At 48.9% G+C, this 21,169-nt stretch overlaps 1 protein-coding gene across 4 annotated transcripts in view; it reads left to right on the top strand.

Annotated features, from left to right (window-relative positions):
- The window catches only part of CDH3 (cadherin 3), a 126,644-nt gene extending 116,968 nt beyond the window's left edge, over positions 1-9,676 (top strand). For 3 of the 4 annotated variants that reach the window (XM_064581287.1, XM_064581286.1, XM_045892114.3), the window contains 4 exons: positions 2,969-3,175; positions 5,481-5,611; positions 5,982-6,128; positions 8,700-9,676. In XM_064581287.1, coding sequence (XP_064437357.1) covers positions 2,969-3,175; positions 5,481-5,611; positions 5,982-6,128; positions 8,700-8,909 — 695 coding nt within the window. In that variant the 3' untranslated portion in view covers positions 8,910-9,676. The remainder of the gene's footprint in view (positions 1-2,968; positions 3,176-5,480; positions 5,612-5,981; positions 6,129-8,699) is intronic. The other variant, XM_064581285.1, reaches the window with a different exon arrangement.
- Positions 9,677-21,169: the final 11,493 nt, after the last annotated feature.

Below are 21,169 nucleotides of genomic sequence, written 5' to 3'. Positions count from 1 at the left end.
CTTCCCTTTGAGGAACCCACATTGGTCTCCTGTCACCCCCTTGTGGCCTAGAAGCCGTTTTTTCCCCTCCCTGGTCTTAGCATTTATGGAGCATGGACTCTGGAACCAGAATGCTTTGGCTCAACACCCAGTTCCTCCATTTATTAGCTTTGTGATGATGGACAAGTTACTGAACCTCACTGTTCCTCAGTTATCCCTACCTGTAGAATGGTGCCAGTAATTGTCCTACTTCCATCCAGATACCGTGAAGATGAAGTAGGTGATTCCACGAGAGGCCTCTTGTCTGGTACATCAGTGCTCAGTAGATGTGAGCGGCCACCTTTCGAGTATTCTTCCCAGGCAGCAATCACAGATCTGGCTCAGTCGGGTGTGAGCGTTATGGCCGAAGCCCAATGATACAAACACCCGATGATAGTATTGAGACCTGGTTCTTGGGGTTTATTTTGTTTTATTTATTCGAGAGAGAGAACAAGCCCGGGGTGGGGGGTAGGGCAGAGGGAGAGGAACAAACCGACTCAGGGCTCAATCCCAGGATCCTGGGATCATGACCTGAGCCAAAGTCAGATGGGTAACAACAGATTGAGCCACCCAGGCGCCCCTGGTTCTTGGTTTTAATTTAGTTTTTCTCTCTGACCATGTCCTTGTTGTTGGGGGAGTTCATCCAAACCCTACCCCTGTGCGACCTCGGTCTGGTTACTTAACCTCCTTAAGCTTCAATTTCTGCATTTGTAAAGTGAGGCTAATAGTGACCTCCTCCTAAAGCGGTGGTGAAGATGAGAGTAGAGCCTCACTCCCAGTCAGTTTCCACTTAGTCACCAGCACCACCATCCTCAGCGTCACCTGAGAAATCCACCCTCCGGCACGGGGACAGCATGGTGGAAGGGATATTTCAGTGAAATACCCCACCTTGGCCTCCACGATGTGGTAGACCAAATATTTGGCCTGCAGAGCTCCCTCTCTGCCTGCCATTGCCGCATGGGAACAGGGCGAAGCCTGCCTTCTGGCTTTCTTACTAAGAGGAGCCCAGTGAGTATGCAGAACCTTTGAACAAAAAGTGGCTTGAGGTCAGTGCTGAAATAAGCGGGCAAGCCTGAGCGTGGGCAAGCTAGAATCGTGGGGTGGCGTTTGGTTGCCCCGATGACTGGGGGACACTGCTGGCATTTAACGGTGAGGATCTGTAATGCTTGGGAAAGTCCTGCATGATGAGAAGTCAGGCTACCCTGGCTAATAGCTCCTTCTTGAGAAACGAGTCTAAACTGAAGGCCTTTCTTCAGAGAAGCCCCTGACCCTGTATTTCTCACCCATAAACAGAGCCCTCTTCCCCATTCTAGGATTGCCACACAGTCTCCCCGGAGTGGGACCCCTTGTGCAGCCCCACTGAAGCTCGGCTTCTGCTTCGAGGTTAACCTGCCACCCACTCTGGGCCTTTGAAGGTTTTTTGGTTTTTGTTTTTTTTTAAGATTTTATTTATTTATTTGAGAGAGAGAATGAGAGAGAGAGCACGTGAGAGGGGGGAGGGTCCGAGGGAGAAGCAGACTCCCTGCCGAGCAGGGAGCCCGATGCGGGACTCGATCCCGGGACTCCAGGATCATGACCTGAGCCGAAGGCAGTCGCCCAACCAACTGAGCCACCCAGGCGCCCCACGCTGGGCCTTTGAAGGCCGGTTAGCACAGTGCCTGCAGCAGCCTCACAGCAGCCCCGAACCTGTGTGTCACTAATGCTGACCGTGCTGGCCGGCAGCCTCTCTGACCTGCTCCACAATGTCCCTTATATCTCCAGGCCATGTGCGTTTGCATTTATTAGTAACTGATGCTCTCGGGGCGCCTAGATGGTGCAGTGGGTTGAGCGTCAGACCCTTGATTTTGGCTCAGGCCATGATCTCGGGGTCCTGAGATCGAGCCCCGTGCTGGGCTCCACGCTCAGTGTGGAGCCTGCTTAAGACTCTCTACCTCTCCCCCTCCCCCTGCACCCTTGCACACTCTCTCAAATAAATAAATCTTTGAAAAAAATAATTAATGCTTTCGCAGAACTATCAGTATTTCAGATACTGAAATTCTATCGGATAGTTAAGGCATAAACATATTTACTATTGCAAGGGCAAAAATGCTGTAATAATGGTAGTGAACTTTCAAATAGGAAAACAGGTGGTCAGTCAATGTGAATATAAGATGGGGTTAGTAATCTCAGGAAGAATGTATTTCAGTGTGTTCTTTTTGAGGAGAACAGCCAAGCAGCTAGCGGTGCTGAGAAATTATTGGCCCTGTATGACATGATTTTTAAAAAATTTCATTATTTTGGGGTGCCTCAGTGGCTCAGTAAATTAAGCATCTGCCTTCAGCTCAGGTCATGATCTTGGGTCCTGGGATCGAGTCCCGCATTGGGCTCCCTGCTTGGCGGAGAGCCTGCTTCTCCCTCTCCCTCTGCCCCTCCCCCCACTTGTGCACGCACGCTCTCTCAAATAAATAAAATAAATAAACTTTTAAGAACTTCATTTTAAAAATACTGTGACTGCCGATTTGATTTTAAGAAAATAAGATGATGGGGCACCTGGGTGGCTCAGTCGTTAAGCGTCTGCCTTCGGCTCAGGTCATGATCCCAGGGTCCTGGGATCGAGTCCCACATCGGGCTCCCTGCTTGGCGGGTAGCCTGCTTCTCCCTCTCCCACTCCCCCTGCTTGTGTTCCTGCTCTCGCTATCTCTCTCTCTGTCAAATAAATAAACAAATCTTTAAAAAAATAATAATAATAAGATGATGAATTTATTTTGCTATCCCAATAATCCTTTCCGTGTTGGTGAATTTGGCTTTGGCCAAATACCAGTTTTTTTTTTTAACACTTGGCGTAAGTGTGCTTTTGGGGTATTTCTCCCTGTTGGCCAGATGTAGAGGCGGTCTCCTTCATCTCCAGCGTGATACACTACATTCCACTTGTGGCCTCCTTGTTGTGGTAAACACTATCTGTCTCCTCCAGGAAACACAGTGGCCTTGTCCTTGAAGAAGTTCCTGAAGCAAGACACGTATGATGTGCACCTTTCTCTGGCTGACCGTGGCAACAAGGAACAGCTGACAGTGATCAAGGCCACCGTGTGTGACTGCCATGGCCACGTGGAGACCTGCCCCGAACGCTGGAAGTGGGGCTTCCTCCTCCCAATCCTGGGGGCTGTCCTGGCTCTGCTGCGTAAGTACCCCTGCTCTCTCCCCTCTGAGGATGGGGTAGTTTGAAGACCCAATTCTACCCTGAACTGCTGGGACTAAGGTGTCCCCAACATTGTCCATCTGTTCCTGATACTCTTAATTCTAGGAGTGTCATTCAGTAGGTAGATGTTTATGGAGCTTCTGGAATGTGCCAGGCTTTGGGGAGACCATGGGGAACAGACAGACTGAGCCCTGCTGTGATGTCATCTAGAGGCTAGAGCAAGTCATTCTGAACGTGCGATCTCCAGACCAACAGCATCCGCAGCGCCAGGAACTTGTTAAAAAGGCCAGTTCTCAGGCCCACTCCTGACCTACTGATTCGGAAACTTAGGGCTAAGACCCAGTAATCTGTATTTTCACAAGCCTCCAGGGGTTCTGATGCATGCTAGGGTTTGAGAGTCACTGGTTTACGGGGCAGACGTGTTTAGTTACAAACTAAATTCTTTACTCTAAAGGTAGAACCTTTCACATTGTCTTTTTCCACTCTCTGAATTGGTCCTTATACTGAAACACATTCAGTCCGATATGAATTCAACAAGGGCAAGCTTTAATCCACATACTGCACAGCCAGCACTGTTCCTGGCGCTGGGGTGCAGCGCTTTATAAAACAGACTACTTTCTGCCCTCATGGAGATTAATTTCCAGTGCAGAGAATAGACAGTAAATGACCTGGCAGAGAAATCAGTGTTGGTATGGAGAAAAAGCAAGCAGGGGGAGGAGGTCTGCCATCTCAGGTAGGATGGACAAGAAAGGCTTTGCTGAGAAGGGATATTTCAGTAAAGACCCGAAAGGGGTGAGGAAGCAAATGATGCAGATATCTCGGGAACATCAAGTGCAAAGGTCCTGAGGCAGCACTGCACTGTGCTTGGTGTGTGGAAACAACAGATGGCTGGAGTGGAAAAAGCAAAAGGGAAAAAAGTAGGGGGTGAAATCAGAGAGGTGATGGCTGTGGCCTTGAAGCCTATTGCAAGGATCTGGATGAAATGTGAAGTCATCAGAGGGTTTAAAGCAAAGCAATGATGTGATTTGACTTGAGTTTTACAGGATTCCTACTAAACAGACTGTGCAGGGGTAAGGGTGGAGACAGGGAGACCATTAAGGAGCTATTGCCGTAATTTAGGGGTGAGATGATGAGAGATGGCCCTATTTCAAGGCTGAATCAGTTCAGATTCTTATGTGATATGAGGAAAAGAACCATCCATGTTTCAAAGACCCAGACAAGTAGAAACTGGACTTTCCATTAACCAGTTTGGAAAAGACCATGGGAAGAGAATTGCCAGGCAGTCCAAATGGAGATATCAGTAGGCAGATATATAAGGTTTGGTGCAGGTGAAAAGTCCACTTCAGCTCCTGCCTTTCCCCAGACTCAACGGGCAGGAAAAGAGGAGGGAAAGAATGCTGTTTGGTCCACATAGGTATGCATCTTGAGAACCCATAGACTCCCCAAGAAGGCTAGATTTGTTCTGTTGGGCCAGAGATGGACATCAGTTCCGTCAACAGGCCAAAGAAGTGATAAAGGTAAATAGTGGCCGTATCCTCTCACACTGAAGAGCCACAGAGAGGGCCCTGGCGTTGCTTCTTTATATGGGATTAACTGGAGGTGGTCGTGGCATTAGGGAGAACAGCCAGGCATTAGCTGGCCAGTACCACAAAGTCCAAATAGCCTGCCAGCCCTTCCAACCATATCACTAAAAGCCAGTCCTCTTGAAATACCAACATAGTATTTGCACCTACATTCAAATTACTACACCACATAGACTTGCACTGTCTTGCTTTTAACTTAAAGTTTGTGGCTAATTGAGGGGTCACCTGGGGACTGAAAAAGTGTCCTGTTGAAAAGTAACATCTGCTGGGAGAGTCCCTTAAGGACCGGTATTACCAGTAAGGGAAGACTGACAATTATGGGGGTGGGGGGGATGAGATCAGATTGCTGCTAGGAGGGGGTGATATTAGGCTGAGGCCTGAAGGGTGAGAGCCGTGCGTGTGCGCGCAGAGTGTTCCAGGTGAGGAATGCCCAGGCGACGGTCCTAAAGCGGGAGACTGCTGGGTGTACTTGAGGCACTCCAAGGAGGCCACTAAGATTAGACCCACACAGGGGTATATATGTGTGGAGACAGGTAGGGGCCAATCCTGTACGCTTTGATAAGGAGTTCGGGGTTTTCCTACGTGCAGGGGAGCCTGGCTACCGAGGAAAGGGGTCTAAAATTAGGTGGGGCTCAGAGAGTAGGGTATCGGCCACAGCTGTGTGATTGTGGGGGGTGAATATTTACCCTCCCTAACTCTTGCAGTCCTTCTGCTGGTGCTCCTCTTGCTGGTGAGGAAGAAGAGGAAGGTGAAGGAGCCTCTTCTACTCCCAGAAGATGACACCCGTGACAATGTCTTCTACTACGGTGAAGAGGGAGGTGGTGAGGAGGACCAGGTGAGGCATTGGGAGGTCTAGGGGGTTGGGAGATGGATGCCTCCAGGGCCACTGGCAGGGATGGTTGGGTCAACCAACTATCCACATTAGCTGCATTGACCAGACTCTGACCTAACACATCAGTCTTCATGTAGGATTGACCACCAACTCTTCTCTTCTGAGAGGGTGTCTGGTCCATAGCTGTAGTCCCTTTGACCCCAACCAAGGTGGCCTTGAGCCTGTGCTTAATTTGGGTGGAGGGGCTGTTGGAAACAAGGGCTTCTAAGTGCTACCCGTGAACCAGAACACCCACATGGCAGGGGAGTGGGCTGAAACATAAATGGTGGGGAGCTGCCTTCTCAATCCCATGTTCTCCTTCACATCCATGAAGGACTATGACATCACCCAACTCCACCGGGGTCTGGAGGTCCGGCCTGAGGTGGTTCTCCGCAATGATGTGGCGCCAACCTTCATCCCCACACCCATGTACCGTCCACGTCCAGCCAACCCAGATGAGATTGGGAACTTCATCATTGAGGTGAGGCCTAGGGGGCCAGCTGAGGGCAGCCCTTTATTCAAGCACCAGCAGCATGAGAGAGAGAGCATGGGCTTGGAGTCTTGACCCTGGGTTCAAATCTTGCCTCCCTCACCAACCAGCTGTGTGACCTCTGGCATATTTGAGTGACTTCTGGGTTTCTGTTTTCTCCTCAATGAAATCCTAAGTTGCAGAGTGGTTAACAATAGGTTATGAATTATTTATTCATTTATTCAACAAATATAACAGTTGTTAGAAAACTGTGAAGCCAGACTACCTGGGTTTGAATTTTTAAAGGTCCCAGGTGATCCCAGTGTGGACCAGATTTGGGGACCCTCTGTTATAGGTTGCATTTTCTTTTTAATTTGAAAGAGAGCGCATGAGCAGGGGGGAGAGGCAGAGGGAGAGGGAGGAGCAGATTCGCTGCTGAGCACAGAGCCCTAAGTGGCCTGATCCCAGGACCCTGAGATCAGGACCTGAGCCAAAGTCGGGTGCTTAACCGTCGGAGCTACCCTTTTACAGGTTGCTTTAAGGATCGGATGAGCAAGCACCTGAAACGGTGGTTCCCAAACGTTGGAATCTCCTGGGAAACTTCAAAAACTACTGATGTCTCTGACTCCTTACAGAGATTGTGATGTAATTGATCTGGATGTGGCCTGGGCTTCAGAATTTCTTAAAAATTTCCAAGTAGGGGTGCCTGGGTGGCTCAGTCAGTTGAGTGGCTGCGTTTGGCTCAGGTCATGATCTCGGGGTCCTGGGATCGAGCTCCATATTGGGCTCCCTGCTCTGCGGGGAGCCTGCTTCTCCCTCTGCCCCTCCCCCACGTGTGCGTGTGTGTGGGGGGGGGTGTGCGCGCGCGCACGCGTGCTCTCGCTCTCAAATAAATAAATAAAAACTTAAAAAAAAAAAATCCCAAGTAATTTAAGTCTTAAGAACCACTTGCTTGGCATGTAGCCTTTACTGGGTAATGATAGTTATTATTGATAATAGCTGAGTATCTCCAGTGTTTTTAACTGTGGTCACATGTTTGATTTATCTGAGGGACTTTGAAAAACAGCAAAGCCTGGAATGCAGGGATTCATTTGTTTTTTAGGCTCTGATTTTTTTTAAAGCTCCCCAAGCTTAAAATTAAATATACAGCCAGGGTTGTGAGAACCACTGAACTAGTTACATGGGAGATAGATGATAGGCGCCTATCACAGCCTGGTACCTCATTAGCAGTAAACGGAGGTTTTTCTTTTTTTTTTTCCCTTAAGTAAGCTTTACACCCAACATGGGCCTTGAACACAGACCCTGAGATCATGAGTCTCATGCTCTACCAACTGAGCCAGCCAGGTGTTCCATTAGTGGAGGTCCTAAATACGAGGAAGGCAGGCTAGGAGGGAGGGAGAAAAGATAGATTGATGCATCTTAGAGAGTGTGAGGAAGCAGCAATGGGCAGAGGGCTTGGTGGGCAGTCAAAATACCTTACCCTGGCTTGAACCTTTCTGCTTACCTTTCTTGCCTTCTGGAAGTAGCCTGGTGGTTGGACTCTGTTCTTTAGCATGAGCATATTTGCTGTGCAAAAACAAAAGCATCTGGGCAAAGTTGCTCAGAGCAGATGGTTTGAGAAAATGCCTTGGAGTTAAATACCTGGAACTTTTCCCTCCAGTTCGATGAAGACCATTTCTAGAATGTCTCTGGACAGACATTTAGATAGTTTGCAAATATGATCTCATTCAATCCCCACATCAACTGTGGGGAGGGAATCCTCTTGTTAGCCTCATTTTACAAATGAGGAAATAATGTTCAACTATGTGCCAGGTACTATTCTAATAAGCACTTGACATATTTACATGTATTAATTTATTCCTCTAAAACGATATGAAGTCTCCCATTTTAGAGACAAGACAAAAACAGCACGTAGAGGTTAAGGGGTTTGTCCAAGGTCACAAAACTAGGGTGTGATGTCAGAGTTCTGACCACTGGCCTGTCGCACCAAGCAGTTGCTGTATGCTAGGCTTGGTGCTCAGTATTTATGTGCATTATTTCACTTCGCCTTTCAAAACCTTAATGGAGGAGCGCCTGGGAGGCTTAGTTGTTGGGCGCCTGCCTTCGGCTCGGGTCATGATCCCAGGGTCCTGGGATCGAGTCCCACATCGGGCTCCCTGCTCTGCGGGAAGCCTGCTTCTCCCTCTCCCACTCCCCCTGCTTGTGTTTCCTCTCTCGCTGTGTCTCTCTCCGTCGAATAAAAGAAAAAAAAAACCTTAATGGAGGGGTGCTTGGGTGGCTCAGTCCATTGGGCGGGCGTCTGCCTTCGGCTCGGGTCGTGGTCTCGGGGTTCTGGGATCGAGCCCCGCATCGGGCTCTCCACTTAGCGGGGCATCTGCTTCTCCTTCTCACTCTCCCTCTGTGCTCTCTCTCTCAAATAAATAAATAAAATCTTTAAAAATACAAACACCCCTTAAATGGAGGGAAGGGATGTCCTCACAGACAAGGAGACGCAGGCTCAGCAGGGGGATCTCAACGTGCCCGAGCTCTCACAGCTGCTGGGGTCTGCACGCTGCTCCTAACCACCCGCTCTTGTCACCCCAGAACCTGAAGGCAGCTAACACAGACCCCACGGCCCCGCCCTACGACTCCCTGTTGGTGTTTGACTATGAGGGCCGCGGCTCTGATGCTGCCTCCCTGAGCTCCCTCACCTCCTCAGCCTCTGACCAGGACCAAGACTATGACTATCTGAACGAGTGGGGCATCCGCTTCAAGAAGCTGGCCGACATGTATGGCAGCGGCCAGGACGACTAGGCCACCTGCCAGCAGTCCCAGGGACTAAAGGTTGGGCCGCAGGGGCATCTCCAAGGAGCCTGATTCCTCCCCTCAGCGAAGGACTTGGGAGCTTGTCAAGAAGTGGTCTTAGCAACTTGGAGGAGACAGGTCCTCAAGTCTGACCTTAAGGGTTGGTTTCTAAGCCTTCCAGAATGGAGGGACATGGGCAGTTTGATTTCACCTCTGGAAACCTCTCAGACTAGGCCAGGGTTGCCTCCGAGGCCAAATTTCTGGGAGTCTATAACCTGCCATAAATGCCCAGACCGACTCTGACCACCCCCCAATACCCCGCACCTCCCGGTGATGATGTTCTCTCTGGAATGGACCCTGCTCCTTAGATGAGGCCTCTCACTGCACCCTGGACCTTTTTTTTTTTTTTAAATACTGTCTTCAGAAAGTTAGAGGCGGGTCCTCAGCGTTGCTCCAGAAGCCCAAGCCTGAGCTGCTCAGCTCATGTGCCCTCGTGCACTTCTCTCTCCTCTCCAGACATCAAGGCCTCCTATTGGAATGAATTCCTGCGTTTTTATACTGAGCGCGATTATGTTGTCATTTATTTTTTATTTTCCCTACTGAGTACTGTAGATAAAGGGTGATGACAATCGTGTAAATGTACTACAACTTTTTTATTAAAGGAATTTTTCCCAGAGGTGCCTGGGGAGTGAATTTCTTTTTATTACAGTTTTATTGCCCTGTGAGTCACATACCACACCATACACCCACTTCAGTGTCCAATTCAGTGGCTTTTAGAATTGTCAGAGTTGTGTACGGGGAGTGAGCACTTTTAACTCTGCTGACCTCACCCAGCTTCCTCCCGAAGGGAGGGGAAGCTCAGGATGTGTATACATGTCCAGGTGGGCCTGATGAAGGTAAATCTATCCTCTCTAAATTTTTTTTTTTTTTAAGTAATCTACACCCAACGTGATGCTCGAACTCACAACCCTGAGATCAAGAGTCACATGCTCTTCTGACTGAGCCAGCCAGGCGCCCCTCTCTCTACAAATTCTGAGCTGCTCTCCTGTGTGGGAGAACCATTAATCCCCTTACCCCTGGGCTGAGCCCCACCAGAGCTACAGGCAACATCTTTTCTGGAACAGTGGCTGTTCTCGGGTAATGCAGTATGGGAAGAGTTCCTCTTCCGTGTGGTGGGCTCTGTATCAAAAGGCAGGGAGGGGTCCGATTCTGCTACTTCCTAGCAAGTCACATTTAACCTCGAGTTGCCTTACTACATTTTTCATGTATCAAATGGGGAGTTTTTATGGAGATTAAATGACTTCATATCTGGCACACTGTGAGTGCTATTTGCGTTCACTGGTAACAGCTACCATTTATTTAATACTTTTTAGGGCCAAATAACTTTAATTATTTCCTTTAAACAAATCCTCACAATTGCCCTCTGAGGGGATTTTCCTCCTTTAAAGAATGGCTTCATTGTATTTTTTTTTAAATGACACCTGATCATCATCAGAATCAAGCCAGACAGAAAATTAGAGAACTTACCAGGATGTACGTGAAATTTGAACATTCCTAACAATACGGGGATGCAGGAATGGGGATGAAGAGACAGCGGGGAAAGAACAATTCCACATGGGCCTTTGTTAAAGCGAAGTTTAACTTATGTTCAATGAACCAAGAGAAAAGAATGTGAAGTGAAGCCAAAAGGGATTGCTGAACTTGAAATAAAAGTTTTCGTCCCCCAACAGTGACTAATTCTTTAAAGCAATGGCACTCAAAATGCAGTTCCTGGACGGGCAGCAGTAGCATGAGCGGCTGAATCAGACGCTGCAGGTGGGCCCCCGAAATGTGACTTAACAGGACTTCCAGGCAATTCTGATGCACAGTCAAGTTTGGGACCCAGGCTCTGAAGGAGGAGACGGAGGGTGTCCTGAAGCCTCAGGCCCTAGATGGGAAATCAGAGGGGAACTCAGTTGGGTGAGAAACCTTCCCACTGCTCCGTGGTTCACAGCACCTTAGCCTGCAGGTCAAGGCCACCTCCTGCCTCTCTGTCCAGCCGCAGCCTCTGGCTCTGCTGGCCTCCATCTCCCTCCACCACGGCCCTGCTGCTCGTGCCGATAAGGTGAGAGGATTAGGTGTCTCGGCCAGCAAACATCTGCTGCCCCTTATCTTAAACTCCTCTCTGAAATGCCCGAATAAAGCCTGAAACCCTATCTACAGTTGAGACTAATAATAAAACCAAACAGCCACTGTGCAGGCTGGCCTTCCTCCCCTGGGATTTTTGGAGGGTGTTGAGAAAGAGTGGCCTTTTCTACCCAAGCCTGAGCTCTGTGGATGGATCTAGATTCCCCTGGCAATGGAACTAGTCACCACCCTCTGAGTGATTTGGGAAAAAAACAAACCTGGGCTCTGTGATGGGTATGGATGTTACATCCCTCTCTCACTCTGGCCCTGCTTCTCCTCTGCAAAATGGGATTTTAGCACTCTGGTCTTTAGGGCTGACATAAAAAGTCAAAATATGGTAAGTTACCAATGCTAATCACTCAAGAGTAGCACCCATAATTAATCAATCTCGCTGGCCATACCAGTGGGGACGGCCTGGATGTTTGACATTACATACCTGGAATGTTGATCCTTCATATTTTGTGGTGCAACAATTTGGTATGCATCCTTCCAACCTCTCCCTCCCACGTTTCACATGCATTTTGCATTACAGCTTTCATAACGGGGCCTAGGAGGCTGCCTTACTGTCTGCGACATAATCCAGTTGGGATGGGTTAGCATTTATTTAATCTCACCACCAACCATGGACATTAATGATTCCAGTCTTTTCCCTTAACAATGTTGAAGTTCCCTGGAGCATCCAGCTCTGCAAATGCTTCAAAGCCAGTCCTCCAATGGCTAGGGATGGAAAAGACCCCCTCAGGCTCATTCTGTTAAGTGATTCCCCCCAAGACGTAAAGCTAAAGTCACAGATCCCTAGTCCAATGAAAAAGTGAAATTGTAGGGGCGCCTGGCTGACTCAGTCGGTGGAGCCTGAGACTCTTGATCTTAGGGCCTGGAGTTCAAGCCCCACATTCGGGGTAGAGATTACTTAAAAGTAATTGTTTAAATGAACTTGTTGGAAGAAGGGGTCAGGTAGCTGAGAGACCTGCCTTTTGGCCTCATCTTCCCAGTGATTCTCCTTAACCCCCAAATCCAGAGCACTTTGGAAATTGCCACTAATCCACCCCTGTCATTTTTCAGATGGGAAAAGATAAGAGTTTCCAAAAGCAGATCGACCAGCAGGGCTGAGATGGGCAGAGCCCAGGCCTCCCTTCTCGCATTTTCCCTTCCTGCCTACCTGAGCAGACGGTATGCAGATAGGCCCCATCTCCCCAGGTGAGCTTTGTCCAGGCCCTTGAGGGGGCCTGAGGGAAATGACTATCATTCTTGGAAGGTGGGCAAGTAGCTGAGGCCTCAGATTCATGGCCTCTTGTGCTAGGCATAGACTTTCCTTAACACCCCCAGCCGCACCCCCACCCACACAGCAATGCTGCAAGAGGATCTGGGCAGGGAAATGCTGAGGGATGGCCAGTCAGGAGGGGGCCCTGAGGTCAGCTTGGTGGCTGGCCTGCCGTTGAGCGGGTGGGGGCAGTCACTATGGAAAGCCCCCTTTTCCGCCCACACACCCTGTATGTCCAGTTCCAAACTCACTGGGGAACTCCACAAAGCCAACTCCTTTTTGGCTAAAGATAGAGCTACTTTCCACTAAGGAGGCATGGTTCAGGGCACAGGTTCAAATCCCAGCACTTCCAGTGTATGACGCCTTAGACAAATCTCTTAACCTCTGTGCCTCACTCTTCTCATCTGTAAAATGGAGAAGTAAATGAGTTGGTTATCTGTAAAGTGTTTACAAGGATGCCTAGCATACAAAGCTGCCTCAGTGTTATCTCTCCTGTGGTGATTGCTGACACACTGACAGGGCCGGTTACTGCTCCTTTATCTCCTCTGAGTGGAAACTGCACGTCCCACCCCGAGGGACACATTTCCTGTCTGCACAAAGCCGCTTCAGGCGTCAGGGCGGCCGTGATTTCCCCGTAAGCCCTTCCCCACGCGCCCAGCAGAGGGCACTCTTCACCCGAACCTTGGGACGGCCGCGCGCCTTCCAGCCTGGAGACCCGGGGGCAAGGTCCACCGGAAGGGCGTCTGAGGGCGGAGCCGTCCCGCCAGCTGGCCCGCGCCTTGCGCGGGAGTCCGAGGTGTGTCAGCAACTGCCGTGTACGCTCTGGTGGGAAGAGTGGTGGCGGTGGGCGGCAGTCAACATTGGGCGATGACTGGTCATGCCCTCCATGTGCCCAGAATCAGTTACCTACATTTCTCCCACCAACATCCCCGGGAGAGTTTTCATGCTTCCCTTTGTAAAAGGAAATTGAGAATAAAGAGAGTAAAGGCCATACACAGACAGGAAGTGATAGAGACAGTTTTGGGGTCCAAGTCTCCTTGATTCCCAAGTATGAGCTCTTTTTACTGTTAAGAATAAAAACTCCAGGGACGCCTGGCTGGCTCAGTTGGTGGAGCCTGAGACTCTTGATCTTGGGTTGTGAGATCCATGCCAACCATGGTGTAGAGATTACTTAAAAATAAAGTCTTTAAAAAAGAAGAAGAATAGGGGCGCCTGGGTGGCTCAGTCAGTTAACGTATGCCTTTGGCTCAGGCCATCATACCCGGGTCCTGGGATCGAGCCCCACATCGGTCTCTGAGCAGAGACTGCAGCTATAATGGGGTGTGGGAGCAGGCAGGCTGTGGGAGAGGGTCTTCATATAGGGCATAGGGCCCCCTATGCAAGGCAGAGTTGCCCCCCCCACCCAGACCTTGAGACTCTGAGGCTCTGACACACAAAAGCCACAGCACTTCCAACCACTTCTGGGGCCCCCAAGAATATGTGGGGGCGTTGCCCCAGTGCGTTTTTGTTCATTCATTTAACAACTATTTGCCGAGCATGTGTTCTGTGCCGGGCACTGGTCTAGGTGCTGGAGATAGAGAAATGCAGAAAATATTCAAAATCCCAGCCCTAATAGTGTGTAGGGCCCACATACCATATGAGTTGACTGAACTGTTAAAGGTAGTCTATCTTCCTACTGGAACAAGCATGTCTTCACAGCGATCTGGATCTTCAGACATCTGAAGTACTGGTCCAGAATGTGACTGCACAGGCAGAGTTAGCCCTCAGCCCAGGAGCAATGGTCAGTCCACTTTTCTACACCCCCACCCCCACCAGGCTCTATCCCATACCATGAGGTTCCTGTGTGTACACCCCAGCCCACGCATCCAAGCTTTGTCCACTGATCCCCATAGACAGCCTTCCATCCGCTGGGCCTAGGAATATACACCTGGGCTATGTTGGCTGCCCTTTGGACAGCCCTGGGAAGGGCCTGGGACCATTTGGGCAGGGAATGGTCTAGAGGGCAGGGAGGTGGACCCAGGTTCTAGCAGTCTCAACTTGGCTTCCTGGAAGGACGGGAGGGCCAGAGCAGGGCCTTCTGAAGCACAGTGCAGAGGCCCTTCTAGGCCAGTCTAAGGGCGATCCAGCTAACATTCAGTGGGAGAGAGACCATAAACAAGACAAATCAGTAAAATACATGGAACAGTGAAAGGTGAAGCTACAGAGGAAGATCAAGTTGGGAAGGGGGGCAGGAAGGACAGGCTGGGGGTGGGGCTCAGTTCTAGTAGTCAGGGAGGGCCTCACTGAGAAGGTGGCATTTGAGTAAAGACTGGAGGATACTAGAGAGCAAGTATGTTTGAATAAGAGGAACAAGTGCAAAGGCCCTGAGGCAGGAGTGTGCTTGGTGGGATTCAGCAGGGAGGCCAGTGTGGTTGGAGCAGAGAAAGAGCAAGAGTGCCCTGAGATGAAGTTAGACAGGTAAGGAGGGGGGGCCTGGGGGGGCCCAGTCCTGGGCCCCCGCCTCCACTCCAGGGCTGGCGGCTGAGTCCAAGAAGTCCTGGGAAAAGGCCTGACTCAGCAACCTGGGTTCTATCCCAGAGCTGGCAAAACCTGATTCCCCCCTGCTCCATCCTCAGCCACTGAGGAGGCACCAGCCAGGACCTGTCCAGGCCTGCGGCAGCTGCAAAGCTGGCAGGCAGGAGCTGCAAGATTCTTCTCTCTCAGGAGGGGAGCCTGGTGGGAAAGGGTCCCCAGAGTCCGGTGGGGCAGAGTCCTGGTGAAGAGTGCAACCCCTAGGGGTGGCAGAATGGGTGTGACTCACCTGAGGGAGTGACCTCTCCAAGCCTCGGTTTCCTAAGACAGCCCCTCTCTCCAAGGGCTGGGAGGGAACACTTGGAAGGCACTCTGCGCTCGGCCCGGGGGTGCAGGCCTCCCTCCACTGCTTGTCCTTAGGCCTCCTCCAAGGTCGGCCTGGCCCGCGGCTGCCCCAGCATTCCTGTGCCCACTGCCCAGCCGGCCGCAGGGGTGTGGCAGGCCTGGCAAGGAGTCCGAGAGGGAATGGGTGCGTCAGGAATGCTGGGGCTGGCTTCCCTCCATTCCGTCCCCGCTGCCTTCCGGTAAAGCCGGGCCAGTGGGTGTGTGTGTCACTCTGTGTCACCCTAGAGCCTGACAACAGAGGCGCTGTGGGGAAACAATGCTAAGTGATGCCAGGAATTGTTATCATTAGAGCTCCAATGAATTAGGCACCTACCAGGTACCAGGCGATATGCTAGATTCCTCTCCAAAGCAAAACCAGAGTTCTAAAATTTCCACAGGACCCAACCCCTTTGCCTCTGGGACCTTACCCCCTGCTGCTCTTTGTCTTCAGCTTCCTGCTTCTTCGGCCTCCTGCTTCTTCGGAACTAGCCTAGGCCGGCTCCCACCTCCGGGCCTTTGCATTTGCTGTGCCCTCTGCCTGACATGCTGTTCCCCCCCAGATATCTCAGGGCTCCCTCACCTCCTTCAGGCGTCATCCAAATGTCAACCTGTCAGATATTCTGTCCCTGGATTTACCCTCTTTAGAATTGGCAACCCTGCCCCTCCCACCCTGCCTTATTTTTCTATAGCTTTTATTATTTCCTACCTTACTGTACTATATATTTTATCTATTGTCCTATTTCGTTTTTCTCCTCCCCCCACCCTTTGAAGATTAGCTCCATGAGAAGAGGGATTTTTGTCCCTCTTCATCATCACTCCTACATCCTCAACCCACAGAGTAGTCACTGGAACATAGTAGGTAGTCGGGAAATATTTATTAAATAAAGGAGCTTTACAACTCTCCAGGGCAGGTTTTATACATTCCTTTTTGGAAATGAGGAAACTGAGACCCAGGGAGGCAGGGCAAGTCACCTGTGGTCATGTGCAGATGGTAGGCAGCAGAGCTGAGAGAATCCAGAAATAGCATGTGTGACATCTCATTTAACCCTGACAGCCTGGAACAGTAATGATCAGCCCATTTTACAGAGGAGCAAACTGAGTCTGGAGTGGGGCACAGATGGGAGAAGAAGTTGGTTCTGTCTGTTCTGACCAAGCCGTTGTTTCCTGGAAGGTGGGCTGATATTAGGTGATACATGAGGCAGGTATTGAAGTATTAAATGATCCTAAATCACACAGAAAGAAAGGTATTCCATATTCAATTTTCTTTCAGTTCTTCTGCTTGCATCAAGGAGAGTCCTTTTTGTGCTTAGCAAGTCTAAGGACTTAAGACTTACAGTTCTCTCTCTTAACCAGAGAAAGAAAGCCTAGAACAACATTGTTCTGTCATTTTATTTATATTTACTCTCTAGGTGTGGCAAATGATGCTCGTTTTTCATTTACACTATTGTAATGTTTTTCTTTCTTTTTTTAATGTTTTTCATTTAAAATATATTTCCTAAAAATTTTTTAATTAAAAATTTTTTTAAAATAAATAATTTCCTTAAGTTTTAAATACTAAACCCATTTAAAGAAACAAAAGTAAAGATTAGTAAAGTTAGAACTCAGGGATGCCATAAACAGTGGAGGTGGTATTTCAAAGAATGAAGCTGTAAAATTGAAATCCATGCTCTACATTTTATATGTTCTTTCGAAGAGTATTCACTTTCTTTGGAGGTGGTGGCAATTTACATCCAGAAAGTAAAAGAAAAATTATTTCTAATTTGGGTGTTAAAAGTTGCCTGGGGCGCCTGGGTGGCTCAGTCGTTAGGCGTCTGCCTTCCGCTCGGGTCATGGTCCCAGGGTCCTGGGATTGAGCCCCGCATCAGGCTCCCTGCTCATCAGGAAGCCTGCTTCTCCCTCTCCCACTCCCCCTGCTTGTGTTCCCTCTCTCGCTGTGTCTCTGTCAAATAAATAAATAAAATCTAAAAAAAAAAAAAAGTTGCCTACAGTGCAAGGGAGAGTAGGAGGGAACTTTAGGGGTTGGAGAAATCCAGGAAGTCTTCCTGAAGGAGGAAGCCCTTTGAGTTGGCCTTAAAGGATGTATAGGAGTTAGATAAGGGCTGAAAGAAAGAAGCATTCCATTCTTTCACTTGCCATCAACCTGTTGTGCAGATAAGAAAACTGACACTCAGATAGTAGCTATAGCAAGAGATAGGGAGCCCAGTCTGACTTGGGTCTTGAGGGAACCCAGTGAAGTAGAAAATAAACCAAGCCAAGCCAAGAGGGGTGGGACCAGGGTAGCAGGGTAAGGGGGGAACAACAAGGACCAGGGTGGCAATGGGGGTGGGGAAGAGATGACAAAAGAAGAAGTTTTGGGCTTGAGACAGTAAGGAGCCCCAGTGGGCTTTGGAAAAGGGGAGAAGCCCCCTTTGGAAAAGGGGAGAAGCAGACTGCTAGGCAGAGTGCCTATGAGCATGAGCTCTGAAGCCCCACTGCCTGGGTTCAAGTTACTCTCTGCCACTCAGGACAAGTTATCAATTCCTCTGTTCATTAAGAAGGGGATAATGAGAGTACAGTCCTCACAGTTGCTACAACAATGAAATTAGTTAACGGATGTAACACACTTTGCACATAGCAAAAACTCAATAAATATTAATCCGTATAGTTTTTGTTATTAACTCTAGGGTGGGCTAGAAAAAAAAGAAGAGGTTGGAGTCAAGGATGCTGATCAAAAGACTGCCACCTCTGTGCCTCAGTTTCCCATTTGAATCACCTGCTCTCCGGGGGGTTCTCCTTTCCAGCTCTATGAGGTGTGGGAGCCCACGGAGCACTGGAAAGAACACCCACTAAAACTCGGTGCCTGCCTCATCATTCAGCAAATGTTTTTTGAACCTCTACTGAGTGCCAGGCCCCAGGGATATATGGAAAAACAAGACAACCCCACCCCATGCCTCCTTCATAAAGCTCTAGACTGCAGGAAAAGACCAGGAGGAAACAGGCAATTACAATGCAGGCTGATCTTAACCTGACCTGGTGTGGAGTCAGGGAGGGCTTCCCAGAAGAGGCAATACCCATGGGACGCCTTGGTGCCTCAGTCGGTTAAGTGTCTGCTTTGGCTCGGGTCGGGATCCCAGGGTTCTGGGGTGGAGTCCCAGGTAGGGCTCCTTGCTCCTGCTTCTCCCTCTGCCTGCCGATACCCCTCCTTGTGCGCTCGCTCTCTCTCTCTCCCCGCCGCCGACAAATAAATAAATCTTAAAAAGAAAAAAGAGGCAACACCCAAGCTGATACTTGAGGGTTGTAGTTTGTCAGGGGCTGAAGAAGGAGATCAGGAGGAACAGCATGTGCTCAACGGGGAGGGGGCATGACCAAATTGTTGCTCTAGAATGATCCCTCTAGCATGTGTCCTAGATATACTTGCATATATGCAAAATTCCAGATGGACAAGGCCACTTACCCTTGTAGTTGTTCCATTGTCTGTAAGAGCAAGAGATTGGTAACAACCCTTCTCAGGCGTTCATCTATCTGCGGGGGACCTGCTTAAATAAACTCTTGCACATTCATGGCATGGTAAAGCTATGATATTCTGCAACTGAAAGCAAAGGAGGACGCTCTTTATGCACTGATGTGGAAAGATTTCTAAGGTATCTTGCCAAGTGAAAAAGCAAGTTGGAGGACAATGTGTAAAGTGTGCTACTTTTTGTGTAAAAAACAAAAAAAAGGAAAATGAGACTATGAATTTTTTTTTTATTTAAACATGCAGAGAGAAACTCAAGGATAGACTAGAATAGCCATCCAGTAGAATTTTCTGTGATGATAGAAGTGTTCTATATTTGTGCTGACCAACAGTGTAGCCACTAGCCACACTTGGCACTTATAATGTGACTAGTATGACTGAGGAACTGAATTTTCTTTCATTTAACTTAATTATAAAATTTAAATCTAAATAGCCACATGTGGAGGGACGCCTGGCTGGCTCAGTTGGAAAAGCATGCAACTCTTGATCTTGGGGTCATGAATTCCAGACTCACATTGGGGGAAGAGATTACTTATAAGTGAATGAATGATTACTTATAAATGAATGAATGAGTGAATGAATGAATGAACTTTAAAAAGCCACATGTGGAAAGGGGAATTTACCAGCTCAGAAGACAGTGCTGTCACCCAAGCAGGGGTGATGATGGGTGGGACAAGGGTGTAGACCGAAGTGGGTAGATTCAGGAATATTTGGGGGGATTGGATGGCTGATCAAATGTGGGTTGATCAGTGAGTGCAAGGATGGAGTTAGAAGGGCACCTGGCTGGTTCATTCTGTAGAGCATGTGACTCTCGATCTTGGGGTTGTCAATTCAAGCCCCACATTGGGGTAAGATTTTATTTAAAAATAATAATAATAATAAATAAGTAAATAAGAACTTACAGACTAGATGTTCAAGTTTCTGGCCTAAGCAACTGATAATGGTGCCATTTTCTGAAATGAAGAAAATAAAAAGAGGACAGGTTAGAGAAGAGCAATGATGACTTTGGTTTTGGACGTGCTTGTATTTTGAACATTTTGAGGTGCCTGTGGGACATGTGAATGAATGCCGAGGCTCAGGTGCAATGAAGTCGTAGGGAATCAGGCTGTGGGAGAGGTCTGGGCTGCACAAAGGCATGAGGACCCTAAAGGGAGGGACATCCGTGTTAGCTTCCCATATCATCCTGCTTCCCACTAGAGATGGAAGAAGGAAGTTGCCACTGGTTGGAGAGGAAGAATAAAGGAGAAGTGGTGGCCCCTTCAAGCATTTTACTTCATAGTTCCCATCTCTGTGGACTGGTTTCCTGGGGAGAGAAGTAAAAGCAGAGGGGTGAGGCCTGAGTACAGGGCATGGAGGAGAAGCTTCAGGGACCCAGCTGTGTCATTTCATGAGTTTCCAGACAGTTGGGAAGCAGGGGGAGTAAGAGGAACAAGATACCCTGTCTAGCCCTGGTGGTTCCTCGTGGGCCCGGCAGTGAGAAAACGTGGGGACGGGAAAGTAAGATGTCAGTGGCCCAACCCCTGTGGTGAAAATCTAAGAGAGCACCTCCATCCTGCATCACTCCACAAATCAATGAGTCTGTGAAAGTTTCAACAAGAGCAGCTGAAAAGCTCAATTACAAGTAGCCAATGAGAACTTCAAAAGGAAATGATAATAAGTACAGCTATGAGAGTAATAATAATAATCCCCTTGTCTCAAGAGCTTAAGAAAACTTGGAAAAACCAGGTAATCTGCAGTGTACTTTCTTTTTCCTTTTATCCCACTCCAAGCAGGTGGCCAGAGCAATCTAATCTCTTTAAGATACATATCTGGGACGCCTGGGTGGTTCAGTCGTAAGCGTCTGCCTTTGGCTCAGGTCATGATCTCAGGGTCCTGGGATCGAGCCCCACATCAGACTCCCTGCCCAGTGGGGAGTCTGCTTCTCCCTCTCCCTCTGTGGTTCCCCCTGCTCGTGCTCTCTCTCAAATAAATAAAATCTTTAAAGACACAGATCCAATAACATTCATTGTACTATAGGATAAGGATATTATGACCTCCATTTGACAGGTAAGAGAATGGGGAGGGGTGCTCAACTGGCTCAGTCAGTGAAGTATGTGACTCTTGATCTTGGGGTTGTGAGTTCAAGCCCACGTTGGGGGCAGAGATTACTTAAAAATAAAATCTTTTGGGGTGCCTGGGTGGCTCAGTCATTAAGCGTCTGCCTTTGGCTCAGGTCATGATCCCAGGGTCCTGGGATCGAGCCCCGCATCGGGCTCCCTGCTCAGCGGGAAGCCTGCTTCTCCCTCTCCCACTCCCGCTGCTTGTGTTCCCTCTCTCGCTGTATCTCTCTCTGTCAAAATAAATAAAAAATCTTAAAAAAAAATAAATCTTTTAAAAAATAAATAAGAAAAAAAATGGGGATAAGAAAGGTAGGAAAACAGCAGAGATTTGAACTCAGGATTTCCTAATCCCAAG

Source organism: Mirounga angustirostris, unplaced genomic scaffold (genome assembly GCF_029215605.1).
Source record: "Mirounga angustirostris isolate CCGP_5_RB_7025 unplaced genomic scaffold, mMirAng1.0.hap1 SCAF_16, whole genome shotgun sequence".
Taxonomy (NCBI): domain Eukaryota; kingdom Metazoa; phylum Chordata; class Mammalia; order Carnivora; family Phocidae; genus Mirounga; species Mirounga angustirostris.
Note: the sequence above shows the minus strand (reverse complement) of the source record. Positions and strands in the feature narration are given on the sequence as shown.